The 13,175-nt window shown below is 44.8% G+C and overlaps 1 protein-coding gene across 2 annotated transcripts in view; it reads right to left on the minus strand.

Annotated features, from left to right (window-relative positions):
* Positions 1-213: 213 nt before the first annotated feature.
* Positions 214-13,175, minus strand: part of ZDHHC14 (zinc finger DHHC-type palmitoyltransferase 14) — a 345,517-nt gene continuing 332,555 nt past the window's right edge. The window contains exon 9 of one of the 2 annotated variants that reach the window (XM_023728825.1): positions 214-1,177. In XM_023728825.1, the coding sequence (XP_023584593.1) occupies positions 821-1,177 (357 nt within the window). In that variant the 3' untranslated portion in view covers positions 214-820. Of the gene's footprint in view, positions 1,223-13,175 lie in introns of both variants that reach the window. The other variant, XM_004368808.2, reaches the window with a different exon arrangement.

Raw genomic sequence — 13,175 nt, forward strand, 5'->3', positions numbered from 1 at the left:
GGTGGGTATGGCACAACACAATACCTTATCTAAACAGAAGGTTAAATGATACTAAATATGACCAACGCCCAGCAGCCCTCGGGAGCCCAGGCACCACCTCTCCATGAATCATTAAGGTGAATGAGCTGACAGATGATGGCTTTGTTCATTAGTCTCTGTATGCTGCACTGTCTTCCAATGAAACAGCACTTGGATAATCACAAAATTAAAAAAAAAAAAAAAAAAGCAGCATTTCCTTTTTAATACCAACACCACTGTAGCACATACTGTAGCGTGGCATGCAAATCCACAGCTGGTCTGTTTTTTTCCCTTTAGGTTTTGTTGTTTTAAATTAACAAATGGAATGGCAACTGTCTATTGCAAGTATTAGTAGCATAACACTTAAGTGCATTTCCATCTGGCTACACGTCGTCGTAAACCTTGCGTGCTGTGTCACAAGAGCAGCGGCCAGACAGCATAATTTCCAGATGTGGATTCTGCCCGCGGGAGGCGCCGCCCTCCCTCTGCCCACCCTTCATATCCAAAACGCCTGAAAATAGCTTCTTCTCTATTTTCATTCTTACCAAAGCGGTCAGGGTGGGGAAGAAAATTCCAATCCAACAAACCTGTGAGAAGCATCTGGGTCCTGGCTCCCTCGCCCCCTGCCATCAGACCTAGATCTGTTTACTCTTGAAGTGGTCACTTTCACCCCAGGACCTGGAGTGGTCACCTGCACCCGGCAGGTGGGAGTCTTAGCTTGTAGTCACAGCAGCATCACTGGGCACACCATCCCTCTGCTTTCATCCTCCGCCTGTCACTCCGGAGCGGAGGTGAGAGAGGGTCACACGGAGCTGAGCTTGACCAGGCCGCGCACAGAGTCCTCGTGCAAAGAGTCCTGGCTGGCCAGGCCCAGTGTGTGCATGGTGCGGCTGTGGGCCAGGGGGCTGCCTGCCGCCAGCATCTGGGGCGGGGAGGGTGCCTCCTCAGGCGTCAGGAATTGGTGGCCCACGTGCTCCTCCTTCAGCGGCAGCACATCCGTGAGCGCGGCCTCCGAGGAGAGGTTGGGCATGGAGGAGGGCGGCGTGGGCTGGCCCAGCGTCAGGCTGGTGCACGGCGTGCCCAAGCTGGCCTTCCCCGGCAGGTGCAGCTCGTCGCTGGTGAGGCTGGGCTCGCTCTGCAGCAGGGGCGTGGCCGCGGCCTGCAAAACGAATTTGGTGCTCTGAATGCACTGGTCTTGGTCACACTGGAGGGCAACGGGAGCCAGCAGAGAGAAGATGGGAGGAGGTGGGGGGAGGGCGGAAGGCAAGAAGAGAAAGACTCGTTAGTTGTTATCTCGTCAGACAGGTGGCCAAGAGCATGCACAAGAAGCTGGTTTCATCTGGAGGTAAACCCAGCACCCAGTAAGTAGCGGCACCCTGCACTTACACAGAGTCCCTGGCTGTCGCAAACAGTTAAGTGCTCAACTAAAAAAAAAAAAAGCCCAATACCTACTCATAGTGACCCTACGGGACAGAGAAGAGCTGCCCCAGAGGGTTTCCAAGGAAAGGCTGGTGGATTCGAACTGCCAGCCTTTTGGTTAACAACCGTAACTCTTAACCATTGCGCCACCAAGGCTCTATAAACTAGTCAAAAAGTTGGTAGTTCAAACCCACCCAAAGGCACCTCAGAAGACAGGCCTGGCGATCTGCTTCCTAAAGGTCACAGCCTTGAAAACCTTACAGAGCAGTTCTACTCTGCACATACGGGGTCGCCATGAGTCAGAATCGACTTGATGGCAACTAAGCAGCACTTACATAACCTGCCCAAGACTAATATGTCACCCACAAGTATCTGTCCACATCCAGGGAGCAACACGCTACCACAGGATAGAATGCTCCTGGCCCTTGTTTGCAGAGAGGATGTGATTTAAAAACAATTGTGTGGACAGAGAGAGACGCTTGTACCACCTACATCATGATGTCTGAGGTGGCTGTTGCTTGTTGCTGAAAACCATTTGTAACACATTGTTTTAAAAAAAAATACAAGAGCAACAAAAGCCCCAAGGGTCTGGTCAGACCGTTAGTCTAGAAGCCCTAGAACCAACGGCGTAGTGCTAATTTTTCATCAGCTTCAATAACCATCAAAGCTTTTTAACTCAATACCGATTGAGTTCCCATGGTTTGCTTTTTAACTATGGAAGGGAAAGCCGACATTTTAGAAGATACTTCCTTTCCTTCTAAATGTTCTTAAATCATATTACAACTTGTGTCTTTTGTTTCATTTTACTCATGTGGCAAAGAAACCTCATTTCTAGACCACGAAGCATGGATCTCTTACAGCTCTGCAAACCCTTCCTTGAGCTGTGGGCAAGTTTCAGAACAGCTGGGGAGACCTGTCGACCTGGAGCCTCCACTCAGCTGGGATGCTGGTTCACAGACCAGCCCTCCACTCAGCTGCCTTTCCCGGGAGATTGGCAGTTTTTTTTTTTTTCTTTAAATTGGGTTTTAGGTAAACGTTTACAGCGCAAATTAATTTCTCATTCAAAAATTTATACACAAATTGTTTCGTGACATTGGTCACAATTCCTGCAATGTGTCAGCACTCTCCCCCTTTCTACCCGGGGTTCCGCATGTCCATTTGTCCAGTCTCCCTGTCCCTTCCTGCCTTCTCAATCTTTGCTTTTGAGCAGGTGTTGTCCATTCGGTCTCGTATACTTGATGGATCTAAGAAGCACGTTCCTCAAGCGTGTTATTGTTTTACAGGCCTGTCTAATCTTTGGCTGAAAGGTGAGCTTCAACGGTGGCTTCAGTTCCGAGTTAGAAGGGTGTCTGGGGGCCATAGTCTCTGGGGTTCCTTCAGTTTCTGTCACACCAGTAAATCTGGTCTTTTTTGTGAATTTGAATTTTATTCTCCATTTTTCTCCCACTCTGTCTGGGACCCTCTATTGTGATCCCTGTCAGAGTGGCGGTGGTGGTAGCTGGGCACCATCTAGTTCTTCTGGGCTCAGGCTGGTGGAGGCTGTGGCTCATGTGGTCCATCAGTCCTCTGGACTATTATTTTCCTTGTGTCTTTGGTTTTTTTCATTCTCCTTTGCTCCAAATGGGATGGGACCAATAAATGTATTCTAGAAGGCTACTACTCACAAGCTTTTAAGACCCCAGATGCTACTCACCAGGAACATTTTTTTATGAACTATGCTATGCCAATTGACCTAGATATCCCCTGAGACCATAGTCCCCAGCCCTCAGCCTCAGTAACTTGGTCCCTCAAGGAGTTTGGATGTGTCTAGGAAGCCTCTATGACTGTGCCCCCTTTCTGCTCTATTATATATATGAATATATATGCTACATATACAAATATGTATGTAAAGATATCCACAGCCTAATCTACATGCCCTCCTTCTCCTATTCAGCATACTATCTGCCTATATATCTGCTTGTAAGTTATTATTTCTTTTTACTGTTGCAGGATTGTATATGCTATGTATTTACTGTGTTTGCCTCTTTTTTTTTTTTCTTTTTTGTGTTCCTCTAAGTGTCTTCCTTTGCCTCGGTCAAGTTGTGCTGACTTCCCCTATATTATGTATTATATCTTTCCCTTCATCAAAGTTTGGCTTTTTTTCTTTAAATAATATTTTAGAGTGTTTTTGGTGGAAGTTTACCCAGCAAATTAGGTTCTCATTTAACAAATTCTGCACAGACTGTTCTGACATTGGTTACATTATTCACAATGTGTCAACATTCTCATTATTTCCTTTCTGGTTGCTCTGTTTCCAGTAGTCTAGTTTCCCTGCCCCCTTACCCTCTCTCTTTTCTTTAGAGTAACTGTTGACCGTTTGGTCTCATATAGATGATTTTTTTTAAAGGAGCACAGTACTCACAGGTGATATTGTTTCTTTTATGAGCCAGTTTGTTATTTAGCTAAAGGGTGACATCAGGGAATAGTTTCGGTTCAAGGTTTACAGATTATCTCAGGGCGATAGTCTCGGGGAGTCCTCTAGTCTCAACCGGGCCAGTAAGTCTGAACTTTTTAAGAATTTGAGTTCTGGTCCACATTTTTCTCCCTTTCTGTCAGGATTCTGGGTGACTGACTGTGGGTTTCAACCTTCCTTTCTAGAGCCCCCACTATTCAGATCCCTTCTGTCCACACAACACCCCAGCTTCAACGAAGGAGGAAATGGCAAATGAGATTTGCTTGTCTCCGTTCACCTGAAGAAAGCCTTTTTACTGAAAGCTAATTGGCAAATTGTATTTTAGGGATCAGCCCAAGTACCTCCCACCGGCTCTCACAGACTCATAGAAAAATCCAATGCTATGGCTGGAAGGAGCCTCTGGGTGATGCAAACAGTTAACACAATCAGCTGCTAACTGAGGTTCGAGTCTACCCAGAGGCTCCTTGGAAGAAAGGCCTGGCAATCTAGTTCTGAAAAATCAGCCACTGAAAACCCTATGAGGCACTCTGACACACACTGGGTTGTCATGGGTCGGGATCAACTGGACAGCAGCTGGTGAAAGAGCTGGAAGGGCTTTTCCAGGTCATGTGGTACCAGCCATGAGGGAAGGAGGCGGGCTCTGCCCCCCACTTTCTCTCTCTCTCCCTTCCTCTCTTGACCATCCCAGCCTTTGCTCTCACTCCACCAACTCCCCTCTTTCTCTTGCCTGGTCACTTCTTTCCCAGAGTGCTCATGTACACTGGGTAGATGTGGAGTTTGATGTGCGTTCAGAGGCGTGAAGCTACAGAAATCACACTGCTGATTTAAAACAAAGATAACATGTACCTAGAGGTGGATTTACTATGAAGCTCATGAAGTTTCCACCACCCCTCTGTCAGTCTGTCATACTGTGGTGGCTTGCGTGTTCTATGCTGCAGGAAGCGATGCCAAATACCAGCAGGGTCATCCATGGTGGACAGGTTTCAGCGGAGCTTCCAGACTAAGACAGACTAGGAAGAAAGGTCTGGTGATCTAGCTCCAAAAATTAGCCAGTGAAAACTCTATGGATCACAATAGAACACTGTTTGATAAAGCACTGGAAGATGAGCCCCCTAGGTTGGAAGGCACTCAAGATACAAGGTGGCTGCAACAACAGACTCATGCATACCAGTGAGCAGGAAGATGGACTGGGCAACGTTTTGCTCTGTTGTACGTGAGGTCGCCAGGAGTTGGAGCCAACTCAATGGCAACTAACAACAACAATGAAGCTTACGCCTCAGGGCCCCTCATTTGCATGGCCCTTCCAAGACCTTGTTCTTTGCAAACTGCTTTCTCTTAAAGACACCCCCCCCATTATACATGGCTCAGGCACCACGTGGATCCACTCCTACACATACCTATTGGCTTTACCATGACCAAACTTACAACATGTTAAACCCGGAACAGACACTGCGCTCAGCCTCATGGGCCAGATCCCTGTGAAAAATGCCTTTCTAGTTTCTCAGGTAAAGCTTAAGGACTTACTTATAAAAAAAGAAATTAGCTTAAAATATTAATTTAAAAAAAAATCCAAAATCTTATTGAAATGACTGTTTCCAACCCTGACTTGTATTATCTGACTTTAAACCACTCTTCTACACTGATTTGTTTAAATATCTTAAAAAATGACTGTCCTTCCAATACAGTTATATTTCCCGTTATGGGGGCTGCTTTCTTATTAATAATTCACATGTATATTATATATATATATTATTTCATATAATAACTCTCTGCTCCTCTTGTGCCCACAGTTGACCTTGTGGCAGTGACATGAGTGAACACAGTTACTGGGACCATCAACCTGCCTGTCTCAATCCTGCTTTTATCTCATAACTTTGGCAACAGTTTCCCATATACAAATAGCTTTCCGTCTAGAAGGACAAGCCCATTCGGGGTACCCAGAGACCAGCCTTTCTTCCACAGGGAATCTCCCATATAAATCTCCTATTGGCTCACACTGGACATTGAAATGGAAAACTACAGTATTCCATCAGATTCCAACCAAAGACAAGGCAATGACTCCATCCATTGGAATTTATGATTCTCACAGTGTGAACTTTGCCTCTTTCAAACATCTCCTTCTTAGAAAAAAATCAGATGTCAAATGATTTGGGGACATCTGATATTAAAAAAAACAAAAAAAGGGTCAGCCCTTTTCCTCATTTCCTGCTCTCCAAAATTCCAAGGAAGATGTCTGATAAACCGTCATTGCTGCCAGTCCCATTGGAGACCCTCATGGGAGAAATGGCCACTATTTCAGGGTGACTGTGGAGATGACATGGGAGCCCTGGTAGCACAGTGGTTAAGCACTTGGCTGCTAACTGCAAGGTCAGCAGTTCAAACCTACTGGCTGCTTTGAGGAAGAAAGACGTGGCAGTCTGCTTCGGTGAAGATTTACAGCCTCGGAAACCCTATGGGGCAGTTCTACCCTGTCCTATAGGGTTGCTATGAGTCAGAATCAACTTGATGGCAACGGGGTTGGTTTTTGGTTTAGTGGAGACGACCTACAGCCAACATTCTCATGCTACTTCTTTTGACCTTTGCTTCTAACTCTTATTTGCCCATGTCTTGTTGATTTGTCCACTTAATTCCCTTTCTCTCGAGCCTCACTGGTTCTTGTTCCCTTCTCCCCCCTCCATCCTTTCCTTTCATCGATTTCCCTCCCATTTCTCCTTTTTCCCTCCCCTTCTCTTTTTTCCTTCTTCTCTTTCCTCCTCCTCCCTTGAGCCCTTTCTCCCTCCACCACCAACCAGTTCCTGGCTTTTCCCTTGATGACAGGTAGAAGGAGATGTTACTGCTCACTCACCTCTCTTGCAACTTCATAAACCAAAAAAACCAAACCCACTGCCGTCAAGTTGATTCCAACTCATAGAGATTTACAGGACAGAGCAGAACTGCCCCATAGGGTTTCTAAAGAGTGGCTGGTGGATTCAGACTGCCCACTTTTGTTAGAGGCGGAGCTCTTAACCACTGCGCGATCAGGGCTCCAAAGCCCTTTGGCATTTAATTGATCTAGCCAGTTCTACCATGTTCAGGAATAACAAACGAGCACCCGGGCATTTGACAGGGCCAGTCCATCAACTACAAACAGTGCTTGAGAAAGTCTCATGTTTTCATTCCAGAACAACTCCTTAGATGTTCATGTTTATCCAACGTTTGGCTGAACCATACAAAACTGTCATTTTTTTTTTTTTTTAGGTAAAATATCGGCCAAGTAGCGAGCAGTAATAGAGTAGAAGCTTGATCCGCAGTCACAGCAGCTGAGCAAAGCCCTTTCTGCTGCCAGTATAAAAATCCAAGTGTCGAGAGTGCCGAAGCATTGGCTGTAGTTGCAGTAAGTCACCGTGACGGCTGATTTACGGCCCAAATGAAGCCTCGGCATCTCACGTGCGGAGCAGGTTATGGCTCCAGAAGTTCTGATGTCACACACATTATCACTCAATGTGAACATTCACAAAATGCCACAAAGACAGTTTACTCTTTGTCTCTGCAGATTTTGAAGTGGAACGGCTCATGTTGGAAAACATTTTATTTTACCCCAGCTGACTTCTTGTCTGGAATAAACCTAGTGTACAGATTAAATGTTGCTAAAAGCAAAGCTACAAATTTTCTAGATGGTCTGTATACAACTTAGGAGTGAATGAAATGATTTCTTTATTTTGCTCCAATTCTGTAACATTAAATATTCGAGTTGGGCATTGTTTCTTTCTGCCTGGTGGTGAGGCCCTTTCTGTGGGTCTGCAAATGCTCACACTTATGCTTATACAAGCACCACGAACTTCTAAAGCCCGCTCAAAGTGTAGATCCAGGTGAGGGGGAGAGCTTCCTTTTATTTAACATTATCATTTCAGTTTGCGAAGGTATTTCTCCTACTGTAATTGATTTTTCAGAGTAAGAGTACTTGCATCAATCATGCAACTGCTGGGTTTAGTCTTGTTGTGACACTAGATTAAGGGGGATTTAAAGTATTAGGTTAAGCAAACATAGTAAATCATTTTCTAAAAAAAAAAAACTCCCAACAACTATATACTGTGTTACTCTCTTTGCATTTAGAACCAGAATCCCAAAGGATCTTTGTAGCTAGAAGTACCAGCTATATACATAAACTGTGACCCAGATGATTTACAGAACTTAAATCACTTGGTAGTGCAAATGGTTAATGTGCTCATCTGCTAATGGAAGATTGGTGGTTTGAATTCAGCCAACGGTACCTTGGAAGAAAGGCCTGGAGATCTACTTCTGAAAAATCAGCCACTGAAAACCCTTTGGAGCACAGTTCTGCTCTGACACACAAGGGGTTGCCATGAGTCCGAATCGACAGCAACTAACCCCCACAACAAACCATCTAATGATATAACGAGACACGCACTAAACACTGGACCTGGACTGGGTGGCATGACGGTGTATAAACACCTTTCCGTGGAAAGAACTTCAATGCTAGGTCATAATAACATCCAATCATGAGGGAAATAGCAATGCTGCAGTATAATCCTCAGCGAGCAGTGGGAGAATACGCATGTAATTCTAGTCTGGCCTCTCAGAATCTCACAGGAGTACAGGGGACAAAAGCTATACTTGGGTGTACGTGCACCGTATTAATGCTTTCGGTGTCACTTCATTACTTGTCTAGCATGTTTGGGAATTTGTAGTAGAGGGAAGTTTACATGGGTGCTAAGTCATCACCACCACCCCAACTTAGTAAATCAGCAGCGAGTTTTCCTATTTGTGAGATAATAAATAAGCCCTTGGGGTACTTTGATGCCAGTTGTCTATCAATATTTATCTAATTTTGCTGTTCTGAAATAGCAGTCTGTTTAACCAAGATTTCTAAAGCCTTGAAAGAAGTACAACCAGAATACTCCTTTAGAAGCAAGGATGGCGAGACTATGTCTTAACATACTTTGGACATGTTGTAGGAGGGATCAGTCCCTGGAGAAGGATATCATGCTTGAGAAAGTAGAGGGTCAGCGAAAAAGAGGAAGACCCTGAACAAGATGGATGACACAGTGGCTGCAACAATGGCTCAAGCATTAACAACGATTGTGAGGATGGTGCAGGACCGGGCAGTGTTTGGTTCTGTTCACACACAGGCGCTACGAGTTGGAACCGACCTGACGGCACCTAACGACAACAACGTAAAGCCTTTACCTCTCATTTCTGAAATACTGCATATTTCCCTAGGAATACTTTTCCTATCATTCAAGAGGTACCTTCCTGATCTGGACATGGGTCCTAACATAAAATGATGGCACAAATGTGACTGAAGACATCTAGGACCCCTTTCCCTCTAGCTTTTCTTTCTTCTGCAAATGAACATGTTGAGTCTGGTGCTAAATCTAAGTGTCTCCTCCTTCAAGGTAAGCACTGGAAATGGTTTTAGGTCAGAGTGATTCTGTCCCATGGAGCCCGGGTGGCGTGGTAGTTAAGACCTCAGGCTGCTAACCAAGAGGTAGGCAGTTCGAATTCACCAGCCACTCCTTGGAAACCCCATGGGGCAGTTCTACTCTGTCCTACAGAGTCTCTGTGAGTCGGAATTGACTTGATGGCATTGGGTTTGGTTTTCTGGTTGTTGGCCAAAAATGTCCCAATTTGATGAAAAATGGTAACTTTCAGATTTAAGAAGCTGAATGTACTCTAAGCAGTGTAAGAGTGGAGATGGCCCTTGGACCATCAGTGACTCACTTGGATGCTGATGTATTTCTACCTGGACAAATCTTTTGCCTGATCCCCTCTAGACTACCCTGAAGTGCTGCAAAATGGGTTGGGCCTTGGGAACAAGGGGCGATAAAAAAAAACAAGTTAACTCATTTTGTCACCAATTAACACTGTGAGTTATATCAGAGCAGAAACTGAAGATGCTTCATAGACATTTGCCTGGTCCAGTCGTAGGTTAGACTATGGAAAGGTTACACATTCAGTTCCCAAACCTGGTTTTGTGACTTGTTGTTATTAAGAGCTGTCAAGTAAATTTTGACTCATAGTGACCCCATGTGACAGAGCAGAAGTGCCCCCATGGGGTTTTCTAGGCTGTAATCTTTATGGGAGCAGATCACCAGGCCTTCCTCCCATGGAATTGCTGGGTAGGTTTTAACTGCCAACCTTCTGGTTAGCAGTCAAGCGCTTAAATGTTGTCACCAGGGCTCCTTGTTTTGTGAGTAACCATGGCAAATTAATTATCCTTCTTCAGGGAAAGCCTGTGTGGTGTGATCTCCTCAGCCCTGGCAAGATCCTTCATTCCACTCCACTCTAGCAGAAGACCTTCCTACCTGGGAGACATCTAGTACAGTGCTGAGAAGAGCACTTTCCTTGGCGTCAGACTGCCAACAATGAAATCTCGGCTCACCGACTCATTACCTATGTCACACACTTACCATCCCTGCACCTCAGTCTCCTCAAATGGGCTGTTAGAACACCCACAGCAGATGGTTTTGTGAGGATTCAATGAGATAATGTATGTAAAGCACTTAGTCCATAATCAACCAATCAATCCAAATCGATCAATCTCTCATTTAATGAACATTTACAGACACGAACCACCACAGGCACCGTTCTAGGCACTGAGGACATTAGTGCTGAACAGACAGCACTGAAGCACTCAAGTATTTCCAGGGAAGCAGCATCAAGAAATCAAATGACGCACTGCGTTTGGGCAAATCTGCTGCGAAAGCCCTCTTTAAAGTGTTGAAAAGCAAAGATGTCACCTTAAAGACTAAGGTGCACCTGACCCAAGCCATGATGTTTTCAATCGCCTTATATGCATGCGAAAGCTGGAAGATGAATAAGGAAGACCAAAGAAGAATTGACGCCTTTGAATTGTGGTGTTGGCAAAGAATACTGTAATATACCACGGACTGCCAGAAGAACAAACAAATCTGTCGTGGAAGAAGTACAGCCAGAATGCTCCTTAGAAGCAAGGATGCGCAGACTACATCTCACGTACTTTGGTCATGTTATCAGGAGGGATCAGTCCCTGGAGAAGGACATCATGCCTGGTAAAGTAGAGAGTTAGTGAAAAAGAGGAAGATCCTCAAAGAGATGGATTGACACAGTGGCTGCAACAATGGGCTCAAGCATAACAACGATTGTGAGGATGGTGCAGGACCGGGCAGTGTTTGGTTCTGTTGTACGTGGGGTCGCTATGGGTCGGAATCGACTCAACGGCACCTAAGAACAACAACTCTAATATTAGTCATTATTACTATTAAAGTCTGAAATGTTTTTAATAGGAGGTAAAATCGTGCATTCATATTGAAATTCACATATCCCTGATATATGGCTCAAATTTCCCTTAAGGTATAAATGATTGATAACAGATCTTTTCCCAAGAGCAGATTTTGATAGGAGAGAGGGTGGGGATAAAGGGCTGTGGAGACTGAAGGCCGTGGGAGAAAAACGACCTTGTAAACAGCAAGTGCTCAGCAAATGTTTCTTTATTGAGGCACAGCATGGTACAGGGTTAGAAGCACGGACTCTGAGGTTAGATTGTGAAGTTTGTCTTAGGCAAATTTACTTAAACTCTCCGTGCCTCAGTTTTTTTCATCTGTAAAATGGGGACAATGTTCGTACCAGCCTCACAGGGTTGTTGCAATGGTTAGCATGAGTTTTCTATGTAAGAGGCTTGGGACATCACCTGGCACATGGGAAACATGATGTCAGCGTGATCCTGAATGGATGGAAAGAGGAGAGTGGGGAGGAGGTGCTTCAAGCTTCCTGTTCTGCTTAGTGCCAGCTGTGCTTGCTCCTGACTGGTTCCTCTCTGTGGTCCTGTAACCATGGCACTTACCCAACAGGAGCCCATAAAGAACAACTGAAATAATCAAAATGCACGTTGTCTTGGTGCTTGAACGGTCTATAAACTAGAGTGAAACATTATCTGGCATGTGATACAGGCTCACTGACAAGACTGAATGGGCTGGCGGCAGCCACCTGGATGACACAGCAGAGTCTACTGGACGGGATCCTAAGGGTCAACAGTCAGCCGCTCCCACCAATGTACAGCAAGGCTGGGAGGTACTCAGCTCCCCAGCCTGGACTTCTCTGGGCGGTGACTTCTGTCCACCATGCACCCTGATTTCCTTCTTGGACTGGGCAGGCTTTGCCTCCCTGGCCCACCCCCTGGTCCTGGTTCTGTCCTGTGGGCCACATAGTGCACACCTCATCCTTTTCCCCCAGAAAAGCTTTCAGATCCTGCATCTCCTGAAGATGTTCTAATCTGGGCAAATTTGGGGCGCAGTAGTTAAGCATTCAGCTGCTAACCAAAAGGTCGGCAGTTCGAATCCACCAGCCACTCCTTGAAAACTCGATGGGGCAGTTCTACTCTGTCCGATAGGATCACTGTGAGTCGGAATCAACTCAGTGGCAATGGCTTGGGCTTGGGGCCAGCAGTGGGTGGGAGCCTGGGGACTAAATATGTTTCTCCAAACTTTATAAAAGTGTAAACCTGGGTTCCTCATAACAACAGCATCATGGCAAGATGGAAAGGGCAGGGAATTTCAAGTCAACCAGACTTTATAATTTTGCTTTTCAGTTTCTTTATGAGTAACTATTTACTTCATAATTGGTAATGATTTCTGTGTAATCATATGTGTACTTGGGAATTCTTATGAATAGGGAAAACCTAATCTACAAATCATTTCTAAGATGTAATGAAATTTTCGTGAAGGCTAAATTTAACGATTAACGGCGTTGACGTAGTCACGGGTTTCAGACATTAAACATTTTATCAGTTTTGATTTTGCAGTTTTCTTTTCAAGTTCTGGAGTCTATAGTTTCCTTCTCAGGTCTGAAAATTTTTCATAGTCCTTGGGAAAGCTCAAAGGCCCTTTGCCGATAGTGTCTCATGGAGAACATCTCCGATCTCTGATTTTTTGGCTCATGGGCTAATTTTATCCTACCAATCCAATTTAAAAAAAAAAAATTTTTTATTGTACTTCAGGTGAAGGCTTACAGAACAAATAGTTTCTCATGAAACAGTAGTACACATATTGTTTTATGACATTGGTTAACAACCCCACAACATGTCAACCCTCTAACTTCTCAACCTTTTTTTTTTTTTTGGTGAAAATACACATAGCCAAAGATACACCATTTCAAAAATTTCTACATGCACAGTTCAGTGACATTGACTACACTCTTCCAATTGTGCTGCTATTCTCACTTAAGATGAAGGCTTACAGAACAAAATAGTTTCTCATTTAACAGTTACTACACATGTTGCCCTATGATAATGGTTAACAATCTCACAACA

The sequence above is a fragment of the Trichechus manatus genome, unplaced genomic scaffold (genome assembly GCF_000243295.1).
Source record: "Trichechus manatus latirostris isolate Lorelei unplaced genomic scaffold, TriManLat1.0 scaffold00002, whole genome shotgun sequence".
Lineage (NCBI taxonomy): Eukaryota > Metazoa > Chordata > Mammalia > Sirenia > Trichechidae > Trichechus > Trichechus manatus.